Consider the following 26,217-nt stretch of genomic DNA (forward strand, 5'->3'; position numbering starts at 1 on the left):
ATTTATTGCATATAAATTATTGAACTGTTGATTTTTACTAATTCCTTGCGTATAAATCAATGATTTCACGATAAAGTTTATCAATGTCACCTAATTAAACTTAACTTGTTAGTTTTATAAAAGTACGAGAACCAAATTCTAAAAAATTAAAATAGAAATATTAATTTTTCAATTTTTATAAACTAGAGGGAGGATTTCACAATAAAACCTACTTTTTTTTATCATACTGAACAAATTGATATACACATTTAATTTACTTAAAACTCAATATGCAATATAGCTTATATAGGCAAATAAAACATAAAATACGATAATCATATGAAAAATATTAAGGTTAAAATATGCTTTTTTTTAGTCCCTGTACTTTTTCTACATTTGGAATTTAGTTTCTCTAGTTTTAACTTTAAAATCTTAGTCCATCCATTTTCCAAATCTCAAAATTTAGGGTTAATTGTTATTTCTATTAGAACTTTTTTTTGAATTTGAAATAAAAAAACATACTCAATTCAAAGCCATTTAACAGAAAATGATATTGCTATGAACTTAAATTTCAATAGGAAACCTTTAACAGGGTTAACAATTGAATTTATATTTTTAAATCTGAAAAATAAATAGACTAAATTCTTGAAATAAAAGTAAAAGGACTAAATAGTAAAAAATGAAGAGTACAAGGGCTTGGAACACATTTTAAGCAAATTTTAATCTCATAAACATTACAAAATTTTAACGGTATTAACAATTGAACTTGTATTTTTAAATTTGAAAGGTAGAGGAGCTAAATTCCTTGAATGAAAGGATTAAATAGCAAAAAATGAAGATTACAAGGACTCAGATCAAACATTTTAACCAAATATTAATTGCATAAACATTACAAAATTATGTAAATTATATACAAATTTGTATGAATTTCAAAGGAAACAGATTCATAACCTTTCCCTACAATCTCTCAATCTCTCCAACGATAACCCGTACGCTAAGCACGTTCAAAGAACAAGACCTGGTAAAAACCATGACACACAAGCCCCCTTATCCCCAAAAGTACTGCATAAAATCCATCCCTAGATACTTTCCCCTTCACTTGAACACACACAGTCTATAGCACTAACTGAAGCTCTACTTTCTCACTTCAATGGCGGATGAACCTAACATCACACCACCACCACCAGCAGAAACTGAACCAACACCCGACCCCGAAAACAACACCCAAACCAAACAAGACAAAGGTTCAAAGAAGAACATGTTCAAAGACCTCAAAGTGAAACATGTTACAGGGATATTATCATTGGTATCCTTTGTGTTTTCACTTCCGATCCTTGCTTCTGTCACTTGGTTGCTGTATATGAAAAGTTATGACTGTGAGTGGTTGTTTAAGTTGCCGAGGTTACAGATTGGGATCAGTGTTGGGTTGATTTTAGTGTTCTTGGTTTGTAACGGGGCGTTGTTGTTTCTACGGGCACGGTGGCCGATGGTGGCGATTATTGTTGTGACGGTGCCGTTGACGTTGATGTTTACTGTTGGATTGGCATTGCTTGGTTCTAACAGTTTGGAATCGAGGAGGGTACCGGCGACGCCGTTGTGGTTTAAGATGAAGGTTGACGATGATGGGCTTTGGAATAATCTTAAAGGGTGTATTTATGATGTTCATGTGTGTCAAGATTTGGCTGCTTCGTCGATGCCGTTGAAGCCGAGTGATTTCAATAAGAAGAAATTATCATACGTCGAGGTACATTAGCATATCATCACACCGCTATTTGCATCTTGGTTGAGTTCGACTTGAAAACAATTTGATAACTATCAAGTCGAGCTCGAGCTCATGCTTAAGTAGCTGAAGCTATCGATCGAACCAAATTCAAGATTAGTAATACTAGGCTCGAACTTATCGAGGATTTCATTTTCAATATATATTTTACATTGCTAGATTACATTATTAACCTCAATATATATTATCAACCCTAAACTTAATCATGGAGTCGAACTTGAGCTTAGATACATATGAGCTTAATCAAGCTTAATTTAGTATGTAAAATAGCTAAACAAGTTTAATCGAGCTCAAGCTCGAGCTTGCTAGTATTCGAATCTGACTCCACTTAATTACATCCCTAATTCGTTCCACATAATTTGACATAATTTGATCTCTCTATTTTATAACTTAGTTAGTCCAAATAGTTAATTAGTAATATCACTAATTAATTCTTTTAGTTAAATTAGTAACAAGGACATTTTCTTAAAAACGTTGTTGTACTCATCTTTAGGTCAAATTATGATTTTGATCTGCTACTATTTTTAAATTTAAAATTTAGTCATTACACTTTAATTTAACATAACTTGATCCCTCTACTTTATAATATTATTAGCCAATCCAAATAGTTAACACCGCTATTTATTCCTGTTTAAAATAAGACATGTATTTTTTTTAACTCATCCTTAAATCAAATTATAATTTTGCCATTCTTGCATGTTTAAATTTAGAATGTAGTCATTATACTTGAATTACACGATCACTCAATTTAATTCAAATAATTAATACGAATAACTATTCTAGTTAAACACTAATTCTTTTTTTTCATAAACCAGCTTCTAACTCTTTAGGTTGGCATCAGTTTTTTATTGAGGTTAAGGAAAAAGTCCACATCAACATTTAACATATCAAATTATGCCGAATTGAAGTACAGGAATGTTACCCCTTAATTACCACCAAATACGTCATGGATACCTTGTCTTAACTCTTCTCATTAGAACTCTTAGTGGTGACTCATCGTTCGAGCGAACACCTCACCCAACAAATCCCAACAATCCGTCCACATCAAGCTGATCCCACTCGCTGATAGCACCACCCTACCAAGACTAATTAGTATAGTCCACTTGTTTGCCAATGCTCCAACCACAAAACGAGATGTGGCATCTAGGAATACTCGTATATATAAATTGAAACCTCAATCAGAGGGCTAAAGTAACCCAAAATACCTAATTTTTCCTCCTATACGTACCTACCTCTGGCCATTGAACGACTCTTTGCCCAATAGAGTGAACCGTTCTAAAACACGACCACCTCATCTGTATATGATCAAGGGAATAACTCCCAATTTTGAGTATGATAGAGATAAAAATCATAATTTCACTTTAACCCTTTTTTTTTGGTGGCAAATTACTAATTATGTAGTTATGTGCCCTTTTTTTTTAAGTCCGGATGTTGCACACCACCAGAAGAGTGCCACATGCGGTACGTAAACGCCACTTTCTGGGAAAAAGACGATACACCGGAAACCGATCCGTCGGTAAACGCCGACTGTAATGCATGGAAGAACGACAGGGACGTATTGTGTTACGATTGCCAAAGCTGTAAACAAGGTTACGTCAAGGCATTGAAAAGCAAATGGTCCAAACTTGGGGTGTTCTTGGTTTCCATGGCGGTGTTTCTCATTGCTTGTCATATGGCTCTGTTCTTGGCTACCATGTGGGAGATCCACTGTACATGATGGTAGCGCAGTGAGCGAGAGATGCATGAAAAAGTTCAATTCTTTGGTATTTTTGGTTATAGCCCTTTTTCTTTTGTTTTTTGCTATTTAATCCTTAGGGTTTCGTTTGGTTAAATAACTTGTTTTAATTGCTAGACCCTAGACGTCTAAGAGGAGAGTAGTCATGTTTTTGTTCTAGTACGATTCGTGTCGTTTTGGTGTATTTCGATGTATCATTTCAGGTTAAATGGTATTTAATGTTTTGTCTAAGATTTATAACTTATAAATTATATTTACGTTTAAAAGTGTTTATGAGTCGAACTAGGTAGGGTTTAAACCGATTCATGCATGTTTTTAGTTGCTAGCTTGAGTTCTAATTAGCCCATGGTTCAAATCTTTGCTATGTCATGGGAATGATATTCGGCCTAGGTGGATTTTGTGTTAATGCCATTGCATGCTAAATATGAAGCTTGTTAATGATGCATGTGATGGTGGATTGATGATTTTTGAATCTTCTTTTTAGCATTTTTGAGTGAGACATTAAGTTCTTTGTTTAACCATGACCAAAAATTGAAATGGTATGGTGTTGTGATGCATTCGGCCATGGTAGGAATTAGAAGGGAAAAATATGGTTGTTGTTAGATGAAGTAGAGTCTAACGAATGAGCACATATGTGCATTAGTTGCTAGATGAAGAAGAATAGGCTAGCAAGTTGTGTGCTAAGGCCGAATATAATTTTTGTATATTAATGAATAATGCATGTGTTAAATTGATGGAAAGGGAGAGGATGCTTTACTAGTGTATATATGTGTGTATTAGCCAAGTTTTGAACTTGAAACAAAATGGTGTTTAGTCAATACAAGTGACCATACTTGTAGAATGTATTAAGTGTTGCAATCGGCCCCAACATAGACATGCATATTCGGCCTTAGGAAGGAGATTGGTACAATTTTGGTTGAACTTCGAAATGGCATGTATAGGACTACCCTTTTTGTTGGGGGTCATGGACTCTTTGGACTTGTATAATTTTGGATAGCCATGCGAAAATGGCTTATATATGTTTGAGTATAATGTTATAATCATTTGGTATGGATATGGGTATTGAGAGGTGTGGATATGCTTAACAAGGATTGGCCATGGGAATGGTTAATCACTATCATAATTTGTGCTATTTATGCTAAAAGGGCTAGTTGAATCATGGAAACTATGAAATAGGTAAAGTCTACCTTAAAGGCAGATGCTGACAGCAGCAGTGATGTAGATTTGGAAAATCACTAAAAATAGTAGGAAGGGAATTAAATAGTGAATAAATTATGTAAACGAACCTTGATGAATCTATTTTCATAGGAAAGTAACGAAACGATCATATGGACAGTATGTTAAGAGATATTCAGGTTCTCGTAAGACAGGGCCAGAACGGTTTCTGGATTCCCTGTTTCGACTTTGGAAATTCATTATAAATTAACCGGAGATAATTAGGAGTCATGCCATATATGTATAGATTCCTCTTTGAGTCTAGTTTCTATAGAAACAAACGACATCAGTATTGAAGCCCTGTACAGGGAGATATCCAAGTCGTAATGCGCAAAGGTCAGTGTAGTCGATCCCTGTAACATGGGAGACTTTGACTAATAAACTGTACTAATTGGCCCAACCAAAAATTCTAGAAAAAAATATGTAGATGGACATATGAGTCTAGTATCATTCTTGCAATTTCGGCTCAATAGCCACACACAAAGAGCATGATTTATTGTTAAATGTGCATGGTTATTTGAATGATGTCCGGGCTAAGTCCCGAAGGCTTTGTGCTAAGTGACCATATCCGGACTAAGATCCGAAGGCATTTGTGCGAGATACTAATTCCGGGCTAAGCCCAAAGGCATTTGTGCGAGTTACTAAATCCGGGTTAAGTCCCGAAGGCATTTGTGCGAGTTACTATAACCGGGCTATGTCCCGAAGGCATTTGAACGAGTAGCTATATCCGGTTAAATTTCGAAGGTACGTGATTTGGGAATGAATGATCTTGCTGTAAAAATTTCAGTTAATACGCTTGAAACATCCCAACATTGAGGTATGTTTCGTATGTGCTTTGAATTAGTTGAGCCCTTACAAATAAGTATTCGCTCAGTTGATAAATGAGCTACCGGCCTTTGGCTAAGTTGATCTTTGTGTATGAATAAAAGGGTTGGTAATGTGAAGTAAGTATGATATTGAAAAATTGTGCATATGAAATTATCCGTTTAGCTACATGAATGCTATACTTTTGTTGTGCTGGAATCCCTTGCTCAAAACTTACTAAGCATAAATTGCTTACTCCGTCTCCTTGATTCTCTGTTTTATAGATTTTGGTTCTCCAGCTATCGGACTCGGGATTTTGAAGTCGAAGTCGCCCACACTATCAAAGCCCCCCCCTTTTGGTACAATTTTGGTTGAACTTCGAAATGGCATGTATAGGACTACCCTTTTTGTTGGGGTCATGGACCCTTTGGACTTGTATAATTTTGGATAGCCATGCGAAAATGGCTTATATATGTTTGAGTATAATGTTATAATCATTTGGTATGGATATGGTTATTGAGAGGTGTGGATATGCTTAACAAGGATTGGCCATGGGAATGGTTAATCACTATCATAATTTGTGCTATTTATGCTAAAAGGGCTAGTTGAATCATGGAAACTATGAAATAGGTAAAGTCTACCTTAAAGGCAGATGCTGACAGCAGCAGTGATGTAGATTTGGAAAATCACTAAAAATAGTAGGAAGGGAATTAAATAGTGAATAAATTATGTAAACGAACCTTGATGAATCTATTTTCATAGGAAAGTAACGAAAAGATCATATGGACAGTATGTTAAGATATATTCAGGTTCTCGTAAGACAGGGCCAGAACGGTTTCTGGATTCCCTGTTTCGACTTTGGAAATTCATTATAAATTAACCGGAGATAATTAGGAGTCATGCCATATATGTATAGATTCCTCTTTGAGTTTAGTTTCTATAGAAACAAACGACATCAGTATTGAAGCCCTGTACAGGGAGATATCCAAGTCGTAATGCGCAAAGGTCAGTGTAGTCGATCCCTGTAACGTGGGAGACTTTGACTAATAAACTGTACTAATTGGCCCAACCAAAAATTCTAGAAAAAAATATGTAGATGGGCATATGAGTCTAGTTTCAGGGAAAATTTACGGAACTGGATTCCGAGTTTCTGAACTCAAGATATGATTTTTAAAGCGACTAGTATGCAGATTGGCAGTGTCTGGGAAATTTTTTTATAAGTGGTTTAAAGTCTGTTAACACCTCGTGTTCGACTCCGGTGACGGTCTCGGGTTCGGGGTGTTACATTTGATTGGTATCGGACCTAAGTATGATATTATTTATAACTTATAAATAACATTTTCCCCAAAAAGTGCTCTCAAGAAAGTATTTGGGCTTGGATAGGTAACCTAACCCTTGAACAAGTTTACTTACATTATACATATTTATAAATCTTTTTATGTAAATCTATGTGTGGATTTAAATAAAAAATTGTACCCACATTTCAAGTTAGTGGTGTGCGTTGGAATCGAGAGAAAAAATTTCGAGTTAATTGAGTTGAGTTTTATTTTACCATTCTAACTCAATTTAAAAAAAAAATCAAATCGAGTTAAGTCGAATGATAATTGAGCAAGTTGATCATAAATTTGTTTGAGTTAAATTAAAAAAAATAGATATGTCAAATTAAAATTTATCATTATGGTAAAAAGAATAATTTAACATTATTTATATAATTTTTTAAATTTTTGAAGATTATTTTGAATTTTTGTAATTTTTTCAAGAGAGACTAATTTTTTTATTTTCAAAATTAGAAAGAACTCAGTGGTATATATTGTTTTTTTTAGTTCATTCGAGTAGTAAAAATTCAACTTGACTCAAACTTGAAAATTCAATTTACTTATTTGATTTTATTTGAAAAATTGAATAACTCAAAATTCAAGTTTTTCGATTTTACGAGTCGAATTGAGTTTTACTTACCTTCATTTCAAACTGAATCAAACATAGTATTAATGAGTTTCAATACTCCTAATACTTTTCTAAACTCGACCCAAATTTGATTTCACCTAACTTAAATAAAACTAACTTGCTCCGTTTTAATACCATAATCATTAAGATTTTGAAGATGAGATATTGATTCTAGGTAACATTGGAGATGAACATTGCTAGGGCCAACTTAATAAGTAGTAGAAACATGACATCAAATTATAATATATGGTTGAGGAGCATGGAATAATTTATCCAATTTAATTATATGGTGCATCAATTGTATAAAGATAGCATCAAGTTTGTGGTTAAGAGTTTTATTGTCTACTTGAGGACCACTTCTAAAATGAGGTTTAAAAATAAATAACACAACTAAAATAGGAATATAGGAATGTAATTCATTGGTGTTGATGATATGTGATGAATGAAAATGGCACTATATAAAAATTTAATTTATTTATAATAAATATAAAATTAATAAAAGTGTTAAATGGAAGTTGTTTCATTTTAAAAAATATTCAAAGTGTCATTCGTCGGGAGTTAATGGAAGATCCCTCAACAGATCAATAGTATCCTCAGTCGGGGTTTTCTCTCCCAACTTTGTTGAGAGCCCAAGTGCTTGAGGCTGCTTGAAGAGGCAACGAGTTTAATAGAGCGGGAGTTCCTCGTCAAGTAGAACCAGGGTAACGTAGACATGGGTTCAAACTCTACCAAGCATTAATGTTTACATTTCCTTAAGTAAAATACCAACAATGATCCATCAATTTATAACAGATGACACTTCAAAAATTTCTCCGAAAGAACTCCTCAACAAAAAGTACAACTAGTAGCTCACCTAATAACTCATAACTTATTCACAGAGTGGCCTTAAACTTTAGGTTAAATTCTATTTTCATCCTTAAACTTTAAAATCCAACCATTGATAAGGGAGAACATAAGTTGGTAGTCATTCAGTTAAACTGATTTCAATTAATCAGTTTTTTCTCAGTTAAACTGGTTTTGGTTTCAATTAAAATGGTTTTGATGGTGAGTTATTAAAATTCATAATCGATTTAATTAATTTAATCAACTAAATGTATATCATTTTTAATTATTTTTAATACCTAACAAATATAAATAATATAATATAATTAAAAAATTATTCATTTTCAACCGCTTGAATTATTATTTATATAATACAATTTTAAATTTTATTTAATTTCTATTTAAACGGCACTCAAGGTCATTAAACTATTAATAAGTTTATGTTTTGGGTATTTAACTTCAAAAAATTACAAAATGGTCGTTGAACTATTTGAAAGTTTTTATTTAATCACTGGACTATTAAAATTATTGTTGTATGGACTTCTTTATTCGCACCGCCTACATCAATCAAAAACTCTCTTTCATCTTCTCTTCTACAGTTTAATCTTTTCATGAAATAGCTTCGAATGTCACAAATCTACAAACCAAAATCCAAACAACTTTCTTCTCTAATGTCCAACACTAAACGTCAAAACGACTTGTATCTATGATAAGTTCTCCTACTCATCAATGTGTACTGAGTCACCAAACCCATTGTTGAATTGTCGCTCAAAGCTCACTAACTAAACTTTTAAAAAGAAAATTAAGCATCCCAGTGACTTAGATAAAAAAAAAGTCTGAATTATTCAATAATGAAAACATTCGAATAATTCATTGACTATTTTATAACTTTTTGAAGTTGAGTGATCAAAACGTAAACATACTAATACTTTTATAACCTTAGATGCAATTTACCCTTAATTTTTAACATTATTTCTATTTAAAAACAAAAACAAATTTTGTGCCAATTTTAACCTAATGGAGAGTTGGAGCTAAAAACCAAAAGCAACCCCTTAAAGGCGTTGGACGTCAATACATGTCACTACTTTGAGGGTAACCAACCATTACCCTCCCCCTTTCCTCACCTTTCCCCCTTCCCTTTATTGATAGGTTCATGAAAAAAAAATTTAAACCTCGCCTCTCATTTTTTTCCTTCACACCCATTATTTATTTTCCCTCAAATTTTCATTTACGTGATCATTTAAGCAAACCCCTTTTTTTCTCTCTCTTCATCTTGTAATTCCAAAAAAGAAAGTTAGGAATTAAGAGAAAGAATGCCGTCCCTGGAAGATGAACTGTTCCCATCGACACCAGGGAAATTTAAAATCGATAGAGGCCATAATATTAACCGTCAATTCCACCGTTGTTTCGCTTCAACCAGCACCATGTTTATATGGGCACTTTTCTTAATCGCTTTAACGGCGTCGTATTTAAGTTTCCAAAGCTTCGTCGATTCCGGTAACCGGTATTTCACCGCTTCATGGGGTGGAATCCAATGGGAGAAACAAATCCGTAACTCCGCTAAAACTAATCGTCCCGGTGGAATGTCGGTACTGGTGACCGGCGCCGCCGGTTTCATCGGTTCCCATGTTTCACTCGCTTTGAAAAAACGCGGCGACGGCGTCGTTGGGCTTGATAATTTTAATAACTATTATGACCCTTCGTTGAAGAAAGCAAGGCAATCATTGTTACATAGCCAAGCCATTTTAGTCGTTGAAGGTGACTTAAACGACGTTAAGCTGATGGCTAAGCTTTTCGACTTGGTGGCTTTTACTCAAGTTATGCATTTAGCGGCTCAAGCCGGTGTAAGGTACGCCATGGAAAATCCTAGCTCTTACGTTCATAGTAATATAGCCGGTCTCGTTACCCTTCTTGAAACTTGTAAGTCGGCTAATCCCCAGCCGGCTATCGTTTGGGCTTCTTCCAGCTCCGTTTACGGCTTAAACGATAAAGTTCCTTTCTCCGAATTAGACCGGACTGACCAGCCGGCTAGCTTATACGCCGCCACCAAAAAAGCCGGTGAAGAAATTACCCATACTTATAACCATATTTACGGTTTAGCAATAACCGGGTTAAGATTCTTTACTGTTTATGGTCCATGGGGAAGACCCGATATGGCGTATTTCTCGTTCACGAGAAATATATTACAAGGGAAAACAATCACGATATATCGTGGGAAAAACAAAGCGGATTTAGCACGAGATTTTACATATATTGATGATATCGTGAAAGGTTGTTTAGGATCGTTGGATACATCCGGGAGAAGTACCGGGTCGGGTGGTAAAAAACGGGGACCCGCACCGTATAGGAATTTTAATTTGGGTAATACGACGCCGGTTAAGGTTCCGACGTTGGTGAATATACTGGAGAAACATTTGAGGGTTAAAGCGAAAAGGAAGATTATGGAAATGCCTGGAAACGGCGACGTTCCGTACACACATGCGAATATTAGTTTGGCCCGAAGAGAATTCGGGTATAAACCGACAACCGATTTGCAAACCGGGTTGAAAAAATTTGTTAGATGGTATTTATCTTATTATGGTTATAATCGTAAAGATGTTTGGTAATTTTTTTTTTACTTTTTTTTTATAATTTAGGGTTTTCTTTTTTAAAAAGAAAAACCAGTTCAAAAGGAAAAAAAATGAGAGTTTTTTTAGGGAAAAAAATGAAATTATGTTTTTTTTCTTCTTTTGTAAGTAAAGTTTAAAGATATTTTCTTAAATTATTTTTATTTTAAATAAATATAATTATATATGTATGCAATATTTTTACGTAATATGATGTTATATCAATAATTATGTTAGTGAATCAAATTAACATTTAATGTATAAAATTACACAAAATCAAAGTAACTAAATTAAAATACATAGGACAAAAACCATATTAGGTATAGTACACTTTGAAAAAATAATAATAATGTTTTAATTTTAATGCAATAGGATTTTATTTCTTTTTTAAATCAAATTATAATTTTAAGATACATATTAAATTATTGATTGAGCTTTAGGGCATTGACGTAGTTGTTGCTGTAACAATAAAGAAGATATGGGTTCAAGCACATTTAAGCATGTGTTATCGTTCGATTTATAAGTGAGGAAATTTATGAGTAATTTAGGTATTATATCAAAAAATATATACTACATTATGTGTATATATACAAGGATAAAACAATAATTAGTTTTGAGCTTGGAAACTATTCGCAACTAGATCCTTGAATTTTTTTTGTTAAAATTAATTTTAAAATTTAACATTTTTTTCAATTTAATCTCTAAATTTAAATTCAAGGAAGAAATTAGCTCCAAAATTTGTAGCTTTATCTTTTAATCTAATTATTTTCCTCTAAAACCAAAACTAAAAGCCAACTTGATTCTCAAAATAATAATTAAGAAAAAAAACCAAGAAGAATCTAATATAATCTCCTAAGTTTATCTTCCAAATATCTATGTTGAAACTGAAACATAAAAGGATATCTGTTTTCGTTAGACCGGATGGATTCATGTATAACATTAATTTTTTCGGACCACATTTAGATTGGATTAAATTTCTTTTAAATTGAGGTCAAGTTAGGTTCAGGTTATGGTAGTAGAATTTCAAGGCGGTTTGGGGTCGGCAAGAAATCGTCTCACCCTACCTCGTTGTCATCTCTGTTCAAGAGAGATGATATGGTACTCTGAGATTGTGTCACATTATTACTTGAAATTTTAAAATATATATAAAATCAAAAAAATATTAGAAGCTATAAAGAAATTATTATGTTTTTTTAAAAGTGACTATATTACACGGTCTCATAGTGCGACATCATTATATTTTCACAAAATTCAAATTCAAGTACCAAATCGAGAAAAACTGTCAAATTTCAAAATTAATGTTAACCAAAAAAATTCAAGGACTCAATATAAAAAATTATCAAATTTAAGGACTAAACATTGATTTATCTTCTATATATAACTAATAATGTTAAGGAATTGTGTTCTAAAAGGAAATGAGTCATTGAAAGCTAATTCAGCATTGCTTTTCAAAATACTTTTGAAAAATGCCATAATAACATTTTTAAAAAGTTTAATTAAGTGTCGAAAAACGCTTTTAAAAATATAAAATGTTCATTTTAGATATAATGTTATAAAATAGAAAATATGTGTTTAAATTATTTTCAAATTCGTTAGTATTATGATACTTCAATAAAATTGTTAGAAAATAATTTATTGTAGCTCATTAATAGTACTTTAGTTTATGAAATATAAAATTTAAAATTTTTAAGTAATTAATATAAATTATTTATAAAATTTAATTTAAATACGTAAACTATATCTTAAATGTTAAAATATATAATAAGAGTAAAATTATGATTTTAAAATATAAATAATATAATAAAATGAATAGCTCAAACAATTTCGCTAGTTGTTCGAATCAAGTATTAAAATTTATCTTTTTTTTCTACACACTAACATTAAAGCTCAATTAGACTCGTGAGGTAATGAAATCGAGTTGTTTTTGGGTCACAAATTCTTTTTTTTTTTACAATAAAGATAAAAAAAAAAGAGACAAAGGCAATGTACGTATATATTGGAACAAAATATTTGCATAGTTTTGAAAGGAAAATATAAATTAATCCAAAAAATATGATATTGCAAAGTTATTCAAAATAAGCCTGTGGATGAAATCCGAATAGTTCAAACCAAAGCATAATTTATCATCTCCCTCCAACACCATTGGCTGATCGATGGGCAAAATGAAAAGATAAATAAGTAAAACAGTCACATACAAAAATATCCCCTTGGCAACACGACCAAAAACAAAAAAAATTCAAACAAACACTAGTAATTTTGTTCACAATAAATAAGTAATCCGACTAAATGATAATTTGGCTATAGTCCAACTCGCAAGCTTTCTTAAGAAAACCAACAATGGTTAAGGCTTCAGCGGAAGGGGGCCTAACTAGTGCGCAAAGCTCGCACACACAAACCCTTCCGAGGCACTAACAATGGCACCACAAACTGCACTCCTCTCATCACCACTCCACACGACATTGATGTTGATCTTCAAGTGCCCCTCACAAGGAGGCTCCTAATGAGCCACTTTTGGTCTACTAGGAAGCAACGGAGCTAACAAAAGGTTATGGACTCGAAAGTCACGATGGAAAGTCCTAACACGGATCACAATGTCTTGAGGGGTCAAAATCCGTCCTTCTCACTTATAACTTCAAGGGTTTTCTTTTTGGCATTTGTTATATATATTTTTTTGGTAAAAAAATTTATTTGTTCCCTCTCAATTTTAATCTCAGTAAATTGATATCTCAAAAAAAATTTAAAGTAACTTAATTCATATTAATTTCAAAAATGAATAGCTAACAACAATTAATCATAATAAATTTAACCCTCTAATAAAATCTAAAAAATTATAAAATATATACAGTAAACATAGTTTTTTAGATATTGGAAAAGAAAAAACATTGTTCTTTAGAAATATAGATAAGTTCCAAATAAAAATGAAATTTATAGGATTAGTTTCTGAGATAATGTAACTGTTGGCCCTTAAATTTGACAAATAGATCTACATTGGTTTTTGAATTTTTTTTTTTATTTACTTTAACCTCCTAAGTTGAAAATCGTGATTTATTTAAGTCTATTCTATTACTGACTGTGAAAAAAAAGAATATAATGTAACTTTTGACTCCTGAACTTGACAAGTATATCTATATTGGCACTTAAACTTGACAAACACGTTCACTTCGGTACCAGTACTTTTTTTGGTCCATTTGAAACTTTCATTTTGATCTCTAAACTTGAAAAATCTAAAAGTTTGATGATGTTTGCATTTTGAGATTGTACTACGTTATTACTTGAAAAATTAAAAAAAATTAGATGATATGTTGTAATCTCAGAGTAAAATTGAACCGTAAATAATTTAAATCACTAATTAATTTAATCGATTCGATAAACCAATAATAATTAAATAAATAATAATAAACTCATAAAAATATTAATTATTGATGATCGAATAAACTAACGCCATAATCGAAATTTAGTTCAAAATTGATAATGGAAAAAACCGAATTACTATTACAAGTCCATCAGGTTCAAAATACACATAATCTATTTAAGTCCAGACCGAATTATCAAATACAAATTAACGAATACTTAAAAACTGGATTGGTTGGGGTGCGCAAGGCCCGAACAATAGTGCAACACTTGGGCTACGCTTGAGAGCCCCAGTAGCAAGCTACTGTGATGGACCCTCCCCCTTAAAAAATAAATTTAATATCGTGTGGACCATTGGCCCACGTATCAGATATTAAACTGATAAGAACAGATACTACACTTGATCTTAGCCAAAAGGCCGAGAAAGGTATGCTTAGTCTCGTCATGGTTCGCTCTATTTAAAGCCAGCTTCTCGCCTATTCTCATGTTAGCTTCCTGATGTGGGATTTCTAGTTAAGCCAACTATAAAGGCCTCGAATAAAAGACTGAAACCCTTACTGAATACGGGCCACTTGGGACTTTGATTCAAGAATCAAGGCACCATCAATGAAATGTAAAAATTGTGGTTGAGGTAAAAATATAATAAATTTGTTGATGCAAAGTTCGGGTTTAGAGGTTTGTGGACAGTTCACTTTTGGAAGGTGAAGAGTGATCTTGGAAGTATAGTTAAAACAAGAGAGGAGAAAGATGGATTCTCGATGATCCCCAAATAGGGTATTACAGGCCTCACCAAAAGCTGGTTTATATACATTCTTAAGGACCCATCTTCTCTCTTTTCTCATCATATTCCCAAGACCACTCGATTTTACGATTCTCCACCCTCCGAAGATGAACAGTCCTCCAATCTCCAAACTCGAACCTTATATCAACAAAATTCAACATTATGAACAAGATAATTCAACAAGAAAATTTGTGGTTTAAGCTGCAATTTCGATGGATCCAAAACACTGCAATTTGCAATGGTAAGTCACACCAGGGAAGCAGCAATGGCAAACATCATTAGTTTTATTATCTATGTTGAAGTGGAAATGAATTAGACCACGTGGGAACACAAAAAACATATCCCATGGGGTGATTTTGAGAGGGGGTTTAGGCCACCATAGGGTGCAGAGCCGATTTGGGCCGAACACTTCCGGTTTGGTCCAAGTTGAAAACATTTTCCAGGTTTACAACATGAAATGCGTTAACATGCAAAGCTAACTGTGCTGCTTGCTTCAGTTCACATATGACAATCTGCCAGGCAACATAAGCCAAGCCATCCACAAGTTGGGATTCAAATGGTTCAAAGGCTATTTTGATCTGATAATATCGAAACCCGAAACAGGTAAAAAAAAAATCAAAGGGCGTCAATCATGTCCAACCTCACATCCGAGTCTGAGTAACACAAGAATAAGATAAAGTTAGGTAATTTCCTCGGTTTTTCTTTCATCGAGAAACCGGACTCATATTTGCCTGTATGAAAATACATATATGAAAAAGCTCAACCAAAAAGCAATTTTTGAATCAAAGTTCATTTTATATGCAAAACTATCTATTTTTAATCACAAACTCTAACAGGCAAATCAAAAGATATACAGTATATGTGCACCATTTTTAGCTCACCATGCCTTGATTTATACTGGTGCTTGTATATATTGATTCCAACATCAAATGCTTGAATTACAGCCAAAAGTACAGCATTGCCTGTTTTGCACAAAAATTGGTCACATTATCAAATACTTATGGATGCTAGAGAGTGATAAAAAGAAAAGGGCAATCACAAAACATACCTCTGTAAGAGGAACTAAATCCACCTCGGCCGAACGAGAGGCCAGTTCCAGTTTCTTTGGTCTCCAATTTTGCATCTCGGATTGTATTAAATTCAACTGTTCTCTTACATCCTTCAACAAATTCAATTCCTCTTCCCTTGCTTCTACAATTTCATCATGCCTTGCATTGTTTCTCCCACTCTCAAGCTGTTCAACTCTCTGGCTAAGTTGTTTCAACTTGGACTGATAGTCGGTAACATCGGTAGTAGCTCGGCAAATAAGACCCGATTTGCAATCAGCATCTGTATGATCTATCAGTTTATTATATAAACTTTTGTCATGGTTTACACTTAGGACCTTATTAACCTTTACACATTCAGTTCCATATTCATCTCTTAGTTTACATGATACTTTCTCAGGCTTTGCACTTAAAAAGTTATTCATCTTTATGCAATCAATCTCGTCTTTCACAGGCAATCCCAAAGTATCTTCCATGATCAAATCCGGTTTTGTTAGCCGATCATCGCTTCCCAAAACCGACTTACCGATACATTTTTCCTTTTTCGCTCTGGTTTCAGTAACTTCAAAGATATCATGAACAATACTAGTGCAACAAGCAGTACTCGAAATGGACCTTTCTAATGAATCTTCATGAGATTTTGAGACATCTGAATTTTTCTTTAGCTCACAATCTGAAATCTCTTTCACCTTTTCGTCCAATAGTCTGATTTGTTCCAAATAAGATTTAAAGTCCCCGGTCGTTGAATTCACTGAACTCCTCCTCGATTCTGACCCTAAACCACAAACTACCATATCGGAACTCCCTGTATCCGCGCTCGAACACAAATCTTGTACCGGTCCCAGATTGTTTTCACCGTCATTACTATTCTTTTTAGCACCAAAACCTATTGGTAAACTAGCAGGCAAAGAACTAAGTCTCTTAACAGTAGATTTAATACCCTTTTCACCAATGAATCCATCGGTTTTCTCGGTCGATTGAATCATTGTAAACTGTGATTCGAGATCATTCAAATCATCATACCCTAAGCTTAAAAGTTTATACCTATAAGATTGGATTTGGAACTCAAGTGAAGATATCTCCATTTCTTTTTGATACACAAGTTCTTCAAGTATTGCTAGTGATTCTTCAGCGTGACCAATCTTCTCTTCAGCTAACCTCTTGTATTGACTTGCTTCCATTTTCATTGCTGCCTTTTCACCTTGTAGGCGAAGTATCATCGACAAGGCTTCATTCGTGGCAGTCGCCGAGGATTCTCGTTCGACATCGAGCTCGGAATATAGCTTTTGAAGAAGCTGTTGCTGTGAACGAAGGGTGTCTTTTAGAACTGTGACATCAGTTTCTTGTGTTGGCAATGGTGCAGCAGAGCTTGCATCCATGGAGGATTAATGTTGGTTCTAATTCTTTTTTTCCTTACGAATATTAAGCACACAGGAAATTATGAATGGTTCTTTATATATTCATCTGAAATGCAAAGGAAAATACTTTTTCCAAGAAAGTGACAAAATAAAATAAAAAATCAAACACAGTAAAATGCAAAACAATGATTTATTTTATTTCCATAAAAGAAACATGTACTTAACTACCAAATAAAAAGTACATTACCATAATTAGGAATTTAAATTTGAGTGATGACAAGTTTTTCTTTGCTGTGCAACTAATTGCAGGAGTCTTGGCAGCATTTGGTTTTTGGTTGATTTAATTCTTAACCTTTTGCAATTAGGTACACATTGGTAAACTCTTTTTGCGGGGGTTATTTTGGTACCTGGACTAATAACTAGGTCTACCGTGATATTTAAACCCAAAAATTTGATAATGTGACACTTTAAAATTATATCACACTTTTACGAAGTCTAAAATCGGATACAAAACATGGACCTATCACACTTTTACGGAGTCTAAAATCGGATACCAATATGGACTAGTTGCAAGATAGTAGAAAGGGGAGTCAATAGCCTTGACTCCAAAAATGGTAATTCTATCATTTAATTCCTTTAAAATATATGAAATTATAAAATAATATTATTATAAATTTACATTTTAACTCTCATAAAAATATATAATTTAATTTTGTTTCTCTCTATAAAAGCTTTTCAGGATTCCCCTGGTTTCACCTTGCTTAATTATTAAGTTTAAGTACTAAAATGAAATATATATATATATAAATATCAAAGTGAATTTAATTGTTGGTAAAAAATTAGCTTATACAATATATTTATATTTTAATTTTCTTCTCAAAATTAATAACCCATTTCGATTTTTTTACCATAATTATTTATATTTTTGTTTAAATAAAATTTGAAACTTTACCTCGAATTAATATTTGATAAAATAATTCAAACCCATCAATTTAGACTTAAAAATGGATTTACTTTTTCCAAAATTTTCAAAGGCTGTTCGAAGTAACTTTAGATAATATTCACCACTTTTTTTTCAATATATAACACTAGTTTTAATATATTTTATTTAGATAATAAGTTCATTTCGCTATTTAAATTTTATGATCTTAATTCTTTAACTTTTACCGAGAAAAATTTAAGAACAAAAAATAAAATAAAAGAACTTTACCGAGAAAATTTAAAGCAATCAGATACCATAAAGGCAATACATATTTACCGCCAAAGATTCAAAAACAAAATTCAAATCACAATCTAAAAAGTTCTTCAACGAACAAAAGGTACCTTTTTTAATTTGCAGAAAATACAAACAAGTTTGATCCTCGGAGAAGCCGGCTTTGATTTACACGAACAAAAGCGATCAATTCCGAAATTCAAACAGCTCACTATTCGAACACCGAATTTTTCTACAAAGTTTCAGCTTTTATTTCTTTTCCATTAAAGAAACTCGAACAAGAAATAAGATATGAAAGCTTGGCTTGTGCTTTTCATTGCATTTAAAAAGAAGAGAGAAACAGAGAGAGAGAAAGAGAAAAGAAAATTGGTGTTTGGAAACTGCTTGGGAAAGTGGAGGTTTAAAAATAAAACGTAAGAATAAATTTCGGAAACATCAAAAAAGCAGAGATTTAGACAATGGTGTGAATTTATAGTGATTATGAATAGGGATAAGTCAATATTTAGTCACTAAATTTGTTAATTATTTTTATTTTATCTTTAAACCTTTCTTCACATTAGTCTCAAAAGTTGGGTGTTTTTATCAATTTGGTCCCTAAATTTAGATTCCATTAAATTTTGATAACGTGACATATTGATATTGTGTTATATTATTACCTGTTTTTTAAAATATATTTCAAAGTGTCACATCATTATATTTTTACCGAATAAGTTCATATATTAAATTAAAAGAATTGATAAATTTTCAGACTAATGTGAATAAAAAAAATTTTAAATACCAAATTATAATTTTTTTGCCAATTTCATACACTAAATATCATATTATTTAGGATTTTAAGTTTTAAAAGTGATTACTAAAAAAAGTGTTAAAGTTAGATTTTGTTAATTAAATTTAGATATTTATTTAATTAACGAAATCGTCACAAATTTATTGTAAGAAATGAAATCTAAATCATATGTAAAAGATTTGTGTGTAAAAAAAAAACTTTAAATGCATTAGATTCAAAGCAATTTACACTTTTGATTCGTTTATATTTAAAATATTTCACGTTAAATTTAAATTTAATGTTTCCAATGATATTTTTGAAAATAGATTGGTGGTTGAACCGATTGAGCTATCGATTTTTAGTTTGACTAATTCATCTGGTTTAAATTAAATAAATTTTTAAAAATTTTAAGTTTTTTTTTTTGCTTGGTTCAAACCATCTGTATCGGTTCATGAATCAATTAGTTTTTTATCTTATTTTGGATGGATGTACTGACCAGCTCTAAGTTCGATTTTGTAAACATTGCTTGTCAATGGTGCATTAACATTATTAGCAAAAGCTAAGGTTTTGAGATTTATGCTTAGGATCGACTCCACATTGCGTAAAACATGTGTGAATTGTTTCTAAATTTATTCTAACTTATATTCCATCGTATATGAGTTCTCTAGAGAACTATTCTAGTTTGACTCTAGATATTAGTATGATTACACTCTATAATACTTAATTATGATTGTAATTGAAATTGTACTTGTGCAACTAATCCAATCAATTAAATTAAGGTTAAAATACATCATAAATCCTTGTACTTTTAGAATTTAATCCATGTAATTTTATTTATAAGAATTTAATCTCTTTTCTTTTTCAAATATCAGATTTAATTGTTAACACTATTTTTTTATTAAATTTATTAATATGACATTTTGAAATAAGAAATAATGATTTGTGTAACTAAAAAAATGTCAATATAGTAAATCTAAATTTAACCCAATAAATAATTGAATCTAAATTTTAAAATTTTTAAAATAAAATATTAATTTTTAAAATAAAAATGCATACTAAAATTTAAATTTACGAGAAGAATCGAAAATATTGTCTTTGTTTTTATATGAATTTGGTCTTATTGGGTGGAACATCATGATTAAATTGTGAATTATAATTAATCATTACATTTGTTGGAAGCCTTTCATGATTAAAATGTCCGTTAGAAGTTAAAAAAACCTCTAAAAGCATTATCTTAACGGTTACTAAAAGCAGGTCCACATGTCTTGCCTTTGCCGCCGACCATTTCATTTGATATGTACATTGCCAGTCTCACACGGTAATAACGTCTAGGTGTCATTAAACAATTGCATGACAGTGTTTAATTTCCGAACCAGCTTTGATTCATCTCCTGCGTTGTATTAGAGGTTGCGATCATTATTTTCAAAATTATATTAAATGGATGGATAGTTAGATTGAAAATTGAATAGAATATCGATTTAAAATACGAGATTAGATTAAGTACATGAGAATTAATTAAATTAATGCTTAAAATAATGTTTTAATAATTTATTTAATTGAAACGATTAAATTGATTGAACAGAAATCAATAATTTAATCTGTTCAATCATTAGTTCGATTCTAAAAACATTCGTCATGGTTTTACTAATATCTTCTCCTCTTTGGTGGGTTTTTCTTTTTCAGCTCGAGAGTCTGTGTTTTATGCCTATGTGCTAGAGGCAAAGTAAAAAATTATTTCAAGGGACTAAACTAAAATTTTACTATCATTTTAAAGAGTTAAATTGATCAATTTACCATTTGGGGCAGGGGCGAAGCTCCTTTATGTTTTCCTGATCAGTTGGGGCCTTATTGTCCATCTCATGCGTTGTCATTTTTCGATTTATTTAAAGGAAGTTTGTTTATGAAAAAATTTAAGTAGGTTTAATTGTAAATTTCATCCTTCTACTTTATAAAAACTGAAAAATTAATCATTCTATTTTAATTTGTTAAAAATTGATCATCGTACTTTATTAAACTATTGGTTTTACTAATTTGTTGGTATAAATTATTAAACTGTTGACTTTTGTTAATTTATTGCATAGAAATTATTGCACTATTGATTTCCAAGGGCAATGGTTTAGTGGCTGTGATTAGCAGTGTCACTCAATTTAATTAACTTCTCTTTTCTTCTTTTATAAATTACAAGAATCAATTTTTAGAAAGTTAAAGTAGAAGGACTAATTTATCAATTTCTACAAGATATAAGCACCAACTTCAGAATTAGACACAACAATAAAATTTATGACCGACCAATAATTTAGAACTACGAAATTAGCAAATGTAGCATGAGAGTTTCACATGGACACTCGAAATTTCATAAGTTGACATAAATATTTTAAGATATGTTAAGTGTCACGATCTGCTAACTATTATATAATTTTTATTGTGGATTAACTTCTATAATTTATTTTTAATCTAATTTCTTTGAGGTAGGACTATTTTTAAAAAAATAAAAACTTGATCGTGTAATTATTTTCAAGACGTGACATTTAATAAGTTTGGGCTTGAAACCTTAGTATATACAATCTTCTTCTTGAGTTACGGATTGATTTGATCAGTTCTCAAATTAATCGAAATTTCTAACTTTTTTTTTTGAGTTATGAGCTTTCGTTTTTGTTGTTTTTTAATTGGATAAACTATACCTAAAGTTATTAAAATTTTAGTAAGTTTATATTTTAGTCACTTAACTTTAAAAAGTTACAAAACAATCACTGAACTATTCAAAAATTTTCATTTTAAGTCATTTGTCTGTTAAGTTTTTTTTTAATAAAAAGTCCTACCAGTGAGCTTCAAATAATGATTAGATGATTGGTACGGTAGTTCAATACCAATCAATGAGTAAAATAATATACCTTATATCAAAGTCAATCTAACAGTCAGCATCAGAGATAAAAAAAAATACTTGAATTCATGACGTTTAAAGTTGTTTTATGAACAAAAATTAAATTATTGAAGAGAAGAAAAATAAAAACCTAAATCAAATTAATTTAATTTAATTAATTAATTAATTTAATTTTATCCGAAATATACGTACCCCTCCAAATCTCTTCAATCGTAAAGCTCTCAACAACTATGATTTTGGTTGCTTAGACATCAAATGGTGCCCCTAGACTTTCTTCAAAGTCGAAACACAAGACTTTAAGTGTAATTATTGTATTGAAAATTTGCAATAATTACATGTAAGACCTATTTTGCTTGCTTAGACATCAAATGATGTACAATTCATAAATAGGTGTTACCTTACATGTATTTATTGTATTGAAAATTTGCAAAGTTAATAATGACACTTTACTTTTATTTCTTAATATAACTAGTTTTTAACGTGTTAGGTGTTTAATTTTTAATTGTTGTTACTTATTATTAACAATGTTAATTTCTCTTAATTTTTAAATAATATATAAATTTCAATATTATAATACTGTTTGTACAATTTTTTATTCCGCTGTTAAAATATAAAATAATAATATTTATCTTTACATATGAAAAATCAAATTTAATTATTTAAATTATTTAAATTTTCAAGCATTTCATGAAATTTATTTTATAAATATAAAAAAATTAAACGTTACATGTATACGATTATAAATGAAAATATTTAAAATTATTTTTACAGCATGTAGATTGAGTTTTAGCTCAGTTGCTATTAAAATAATTAAAGATGGCATAGATTTAAACACGTTCAAACACGTATTATTATTTGATTTAAGGATTTAAGGAGTGTTATAGATAACAGTAAAGATTGTACAAAAAAATTTATTTATACTCTTTTAAAATTAAAAAAAAATCAACAATTTAATTGGGTGATTATTGACTCGAAATAAAAACTTACATAGACAATTCATCAATAAGTAGTTGGAAGAAGTGAAAGAGAAAATAGATTTTTCTCCAAGTATGTGCATAAAGTTTAAATCCTGAAGTCGACATTGTTGAGAGGATTTTATTAGAATATTATCTCGACTTGAAAAATATTATACTCAAATCGTGAAACAGATGATAATACATGTGATTATAAAAGAAAATGAATAATTTAATAGTAATTAAGACATGAATAATTATTTACTATACTGACAATGCATGATTAAGAATAAAATTGTTCATTGGTTGAATAAGGCTTAGTTACAAAAAGCTTTCTAGCCGCCTAACTCAAAAGCCTATTTCATTGTTCAAAGTATTAATAATAAAAAAAAGTATATTTTTGTAATTAAATTTAAATATATATTTTTTATTATTTAAATTAAAATTTGAGTTGACTTAAAGACAAAAACTCTTGTTCAAGCTCGATTCAAATCGAGTTGTCTTATCGAGATAGACAAGTTATTTTTTAAGTAGTTTTAATCAATACACCACTAAGTATTAGTTAATACTTAAAATAAATAAATAAACGAAACATGTGTTAGTCTATCAAATTTGATTGTGAAATTAAGAGTATGTTTGGTTGGGTGTATTGGCATAGCCAATACACCCCTAATCGGTGGGCCCACTTAATCCCATGTTTGGTTGGGTGTATTGCCCTAATACGGGCCTATTACGTTACGTACGCAATCCTTATTTTCTCTGCTTCAACGCTGATTTCCAATCCCTTCCAAAAGAAAGGATTAGCTAATCGGTGTCTGTTTTACCCTTCCCAGCAGAAATCGTTCTCTACCCCACCCTCTCCCTCTCCCTCTCCCTCCCAACATCAACAGAAGTTGCCATTGAACCAAACCTCCACCCGCTCAGATCTTTCGCTGACTTTCATATTGGCATCTTTCACCAACATCAACAGAAGCGGCAAGTGCTTCTTCTCTTTTTTTACTTAATTTGGATTTTTAATTTTCTTCCTCGTGATTGTTTTGTTGACAAAAAACAGATTTGTGTTCTTCAACTATGGTGGGTTTTGCCTGTTGAAATTAGGGTTTTTTTGGGGATAAATTATCAATTCTCCTGCATTATCATTCTATCTTGTATCCTTCAGTTGTCTGTTGAAATAAGTCTAGTTTGGAGTAGAAAGTTAAAAATGCGTGGATTAGGCTTCTGTTTTTTTTTCCCTTTATTTCGCCATTCAAACTTCATGTGTGGTGAAGCCGTTATATAATGATAAAGTATGATTGAGTTTATAATGTCGTAATTACATGGTGGATTTTAATTTCTAAGCAAGAAGTTCTGTGGCTGAACTTTCTGTTTTGTCGTGGCCAAGCAGGAGTTTTAATTGTGAAATGGTCTCTGAGGATACTGTCCATGCATTAAAAATGAATAGCTGATTAATAATCTTGACAACTGCGGAGAACTTCTGATCTATTGCATTCTCATTTTTTGGAGTTTTTGTTTCATTAGATCAATTCATTTTATACAACTTTTCTTGCTTTTGTTTGAATATTTGTTTTATGCTGTTTCTCTTTTCTTGGATTTTAATTTTGATCTAAAGTCACTTGATTTTTGGATTTTAGTTTTGATCTGAAGTTACTTAAAAAGTAGCATCTATAATCTTCAAGATGTTCGATTTTCAGTATTTCTGGGTCTTATTATGGCTTGTTTGTCGAGAAATTCTAATGTGTGGTTTTGGATATAGGTTTAGTTGAGGCAAAAGTACCATGTAACCTTTTAGTTGAATGTTTTACATGTGGAGTAGTGTATAATCTATCATATGTTTTACACACTGCTGGGAGGTACTTAGTTAAGCGTTTTAGAAAGGCTCAGTGCCCCATTGTTGAGAGGCTTACAAACTCATTGATGATGCATGGCCGATACAATGGAAAGAAACTTATGGCAGTCAGGATTGTGAAGCATGCTATGGAAATTATTTATCTCCTGACTGATCAGAACCCAATTCAAGTCATTGTTGATGCCATTATCAACAGGTGGCCTATATGACCTTTAAGAATTTCCTTTTTCAAATGTATCACTAGCTGACTTTAATCTTTAAAGTAGCAGATGATGTTAATTAAAACATCTTCCAATTCTGGGTTATCTTTGTTGGATCAATCTTTGATAATCCTTGTTGATTTTTGATTGATATAACAGTGGACCTCGTGAAGATGCTACTCGTATTGGTTCTGCTGGTGTTGTGAGGCGTCAGGCTGTTGATATTTCTCCTCTTCGTCGAGTGAATCAAGCCATCTATCTCCTCACCACTGGTAATCGTGAGTCTGCATTCAGAAACATTAAAACTATCGCTGAATGTTTAGCTGATGAGCTTATTAACGCAGCAAAGGGATCATCTAACAGGTAAATAACAGCCTTTGAACTCCCGTGTTTGAACCTTATTTTGCTTTGAAACTAGGAACTGTCCTTGCAATCCCATTTATTTACCACAGCTTGCTTCATCATTCTTGTGTTGTTTGTGCAGCTATGCCATCAAGAAGAAGGACGAAATCGAGAGAGTTGCCAAGGCCAATCGTTGAGGAATTGGTAGGACTTTGCATAAACCATGGCAGTGGACACTTCTGTTTTTTATTCAGTACTTTATAAGTTACCTATTTTGTGTTCCGAACATAATATGAATGTTCCGTTATTTAAGTTGAGATGTTATTGAAGAAAGCATATCCTGTTTTGGTTATATATGTTGTACTTATTTTGCCATGGTTTGAAGCTGTTGAGTTCATCTTTGCTGCAAACAAAGAGATGAGAGTGCTTGATGTGGTTGTTTTGACCACATTAAATCGCCCTGCCTGTTGCTGATAATTAGTACTTAAAAAAGAGACAATTAAAGGAAGAAATCAAATTGAGTTTTTCCAATTATTGAGCAGATGAAATTATACAAGTCTTTCAAAAATATTGTTTTGAATTTCTAACCCAGCCA

The 26,217-nt window shown here is 31.6% G+C and overlaps 4 protein-coding genes and 1 non-coding gene across 7 annotated transcripts; 3 read left to right on the forward strand and 2 right to left on the reverse strand.

The window, feature by feature from the left end:
• Nucleotides 1–1,071: 1,071 nt before the first annotated feature.
• On the forward strand, nt 1,072–3,725 carry LOC107928323 (tetraspanin-15). The gene is made up of 2 exons (XM_016859511.2): nt 1,072–1,723; nt 3,183–3,725. The coding sequence occupies exons 1-2, from the start codon at nt 1,130–1,132 to the stop codon at nt 3,474–3,476; spliced, it is 888 nt and encodes a 295-aa protein (XP_016715000.1). The 5' UTR covers nt 1,072–1,129; the 3' UTR covers nt 3,477–3,725.
• Nucleotides 3,726–9,382: 5,657 nt separating this feature from the next.
• Nucleotides 9,383–10,966, forward strand: LOC107928291 (UDP-glucuronate 4-epimerase 1). The gene has a single exon (XM_016859482.2). The coding sequence runs from the start codon at nt 9,593–9,595 to the stop codon at nt 10,883–10,885; it is 1,293 nt and encodes a 430-aa protein (XP_016714971.2). The 5' UTR covers nt 9,383–9,592; the 3' UTR covers nt 10,886–10,966.
• Nucleotides 10,967–14,330: 3,364 nt separating this feature from the next.
• Nucleotides 14,331–19,079, reverse strand: LOC107928260 (uncharacterized). Of its 3 annotated transcripts, XR_001692584.2 has the most exons (4): nt 18,745–19,072; nt 16,066–17,475; nt 15,899–15,979; nt 14,331–15,670 (listed from the first exon to the last, which is right to left on the reverse strand). XR_001692584.2 is itself a non-coding variant. In XM_016859447.2 (3 exons), exons 2-3 carry the CDS (start codon nt 17,440–17,442, stop codon nt 15,956–15,958), a joined length of 1,401 nt encoding a protein of 466 aa, XP_016714936.2. In that variant the 5' UTR covers nt 17,443–17,475; nt 18,745–19,079; the 3' UTR covers nt 14,331–15,955. The 3 variants fall into 3 exon arrangements, 2 of the variants coding, with proteins under 2 accessions (XP_016714936.2, XP_016714937.2); XM_016859447.2 differs by having other exon boundaries at nt 14,331–15,979; nt 18,745–19,079; XM_016859448.2 differs by having other exon boundaries at nt 14,331–15,979; nt 16,066–17,364; nt 18,745–19,071.
• On the reverse strand, nt 14,472–14,667 carry LOC121220414 (U2 spliceosomal RNA). The gene has a single exon (XR_005917616.1). It is a non-coding gene; the product is annotated as a U2 spliceosomal RNA (small nuclear RNA).
• Nucleotides 19,080–24,861: 5,782 nt separating the features above from the next.
• Nucleotides 24,862–25,974, forward strand: LOC107928293 (40S ribosomal protein S5). Its single transcript, XM_016859485.2, has 3 exons — nt 24,862–25,276; nt 25,440–25,643; nt 25,765–25,974. The coding sequence occupies exons 1-3, from the start codon at nt 25,149–25,151 to the stop codon at nt 25,817–25,819; spliced, it is 387 nt and encodes a 128-aa protein (XP_016714974.2). The 5' UTR covers nt 24,862–25,148; the 3' UTR covers nt 25,820–25,974.
• Nucleotides 25,975–26,217: the final 243 nt, after the last annotated feature.

Source organism: Gossypium hirsutum, chromosome D08, assembly GCF_007990345.1.
Source record: "Gossypium hirsutum isolate 1008001.06 chromosome D08, Gossypium_hirsutum_v2.1, whole genome shotgun sequence".
NCBI classification, from domain to species: domain Eukaryota; kingdom Viridiplantae; phylum Streptophyta; class Magnoliopsida; order Malvales; family Malvaceae; genus Gossypium; species Gossypium hirsutum.

What these genes read in the sequence shown, in the direction of transcription:
- LOC107928323 (XM_016859511.2), top strand. Translation starts at nt 1,130, where the DNA reads ATGGCGGATGAACCTAACATCACACCACCACCACCAGCAGAAACTGAA. An exon ending in AGAAATTATCATACGTCGAG is followed by an intron (nt 1,724 to 3,182) that starts GTACATTAGCAT and finishes TTTTTTTTTAAG; the next exon opens with TCCGGATGTTGCACACCACC.
- LOC107928291 (XM_016859482.2), top strand. Translation starts at nt 9,593, where the DNA reads ATGCCGTCCCTGGAAGATGAACTGTTCCCATCGACACCAGGGAAATTT.
- LOC107928260 (XM_016859447.2), bottom strand. Translation starts at nt 17,442, where the DNA reads ATGGATGCAAGCTCTGCTGCACCATTGCCAACACAAGAAACTGATGTC. An exon ending in ATTTAGTTCCTCTTACAGAG is followed by an intron (nt 15,980 to 16,065) that starts GTATGTTTTGTG and finishes TGTGCAAAACAG; the next exon opens with GCAATGCTGTACTTTTGGCT.
- LOC107928293 (XM_016859485.2), top strand. Translation starts at nt 25,149, where the DNA reads ATGATGCATGGCCGATACAATGGAAAGAAACTTATGGCAGTCAGGATT. An exon ending in GTTGATGCCATTATCAACAG is followed by an intron (nt 25,277 to 25,439) that starts GTGGCCTATATG and finishes TTGATATAACAG; the next exon opens with TGGACCTCGTGAAGATGCTA. An exon ending in GCAAAGGGATCATCTAACAG is followed by an intron (nt 25,644 to 25,764) that starts GTAAATAACAGC and finishes TTGTTTGTGCAG; the next exon opens with CTATGCCATCAAGAAGAAGG.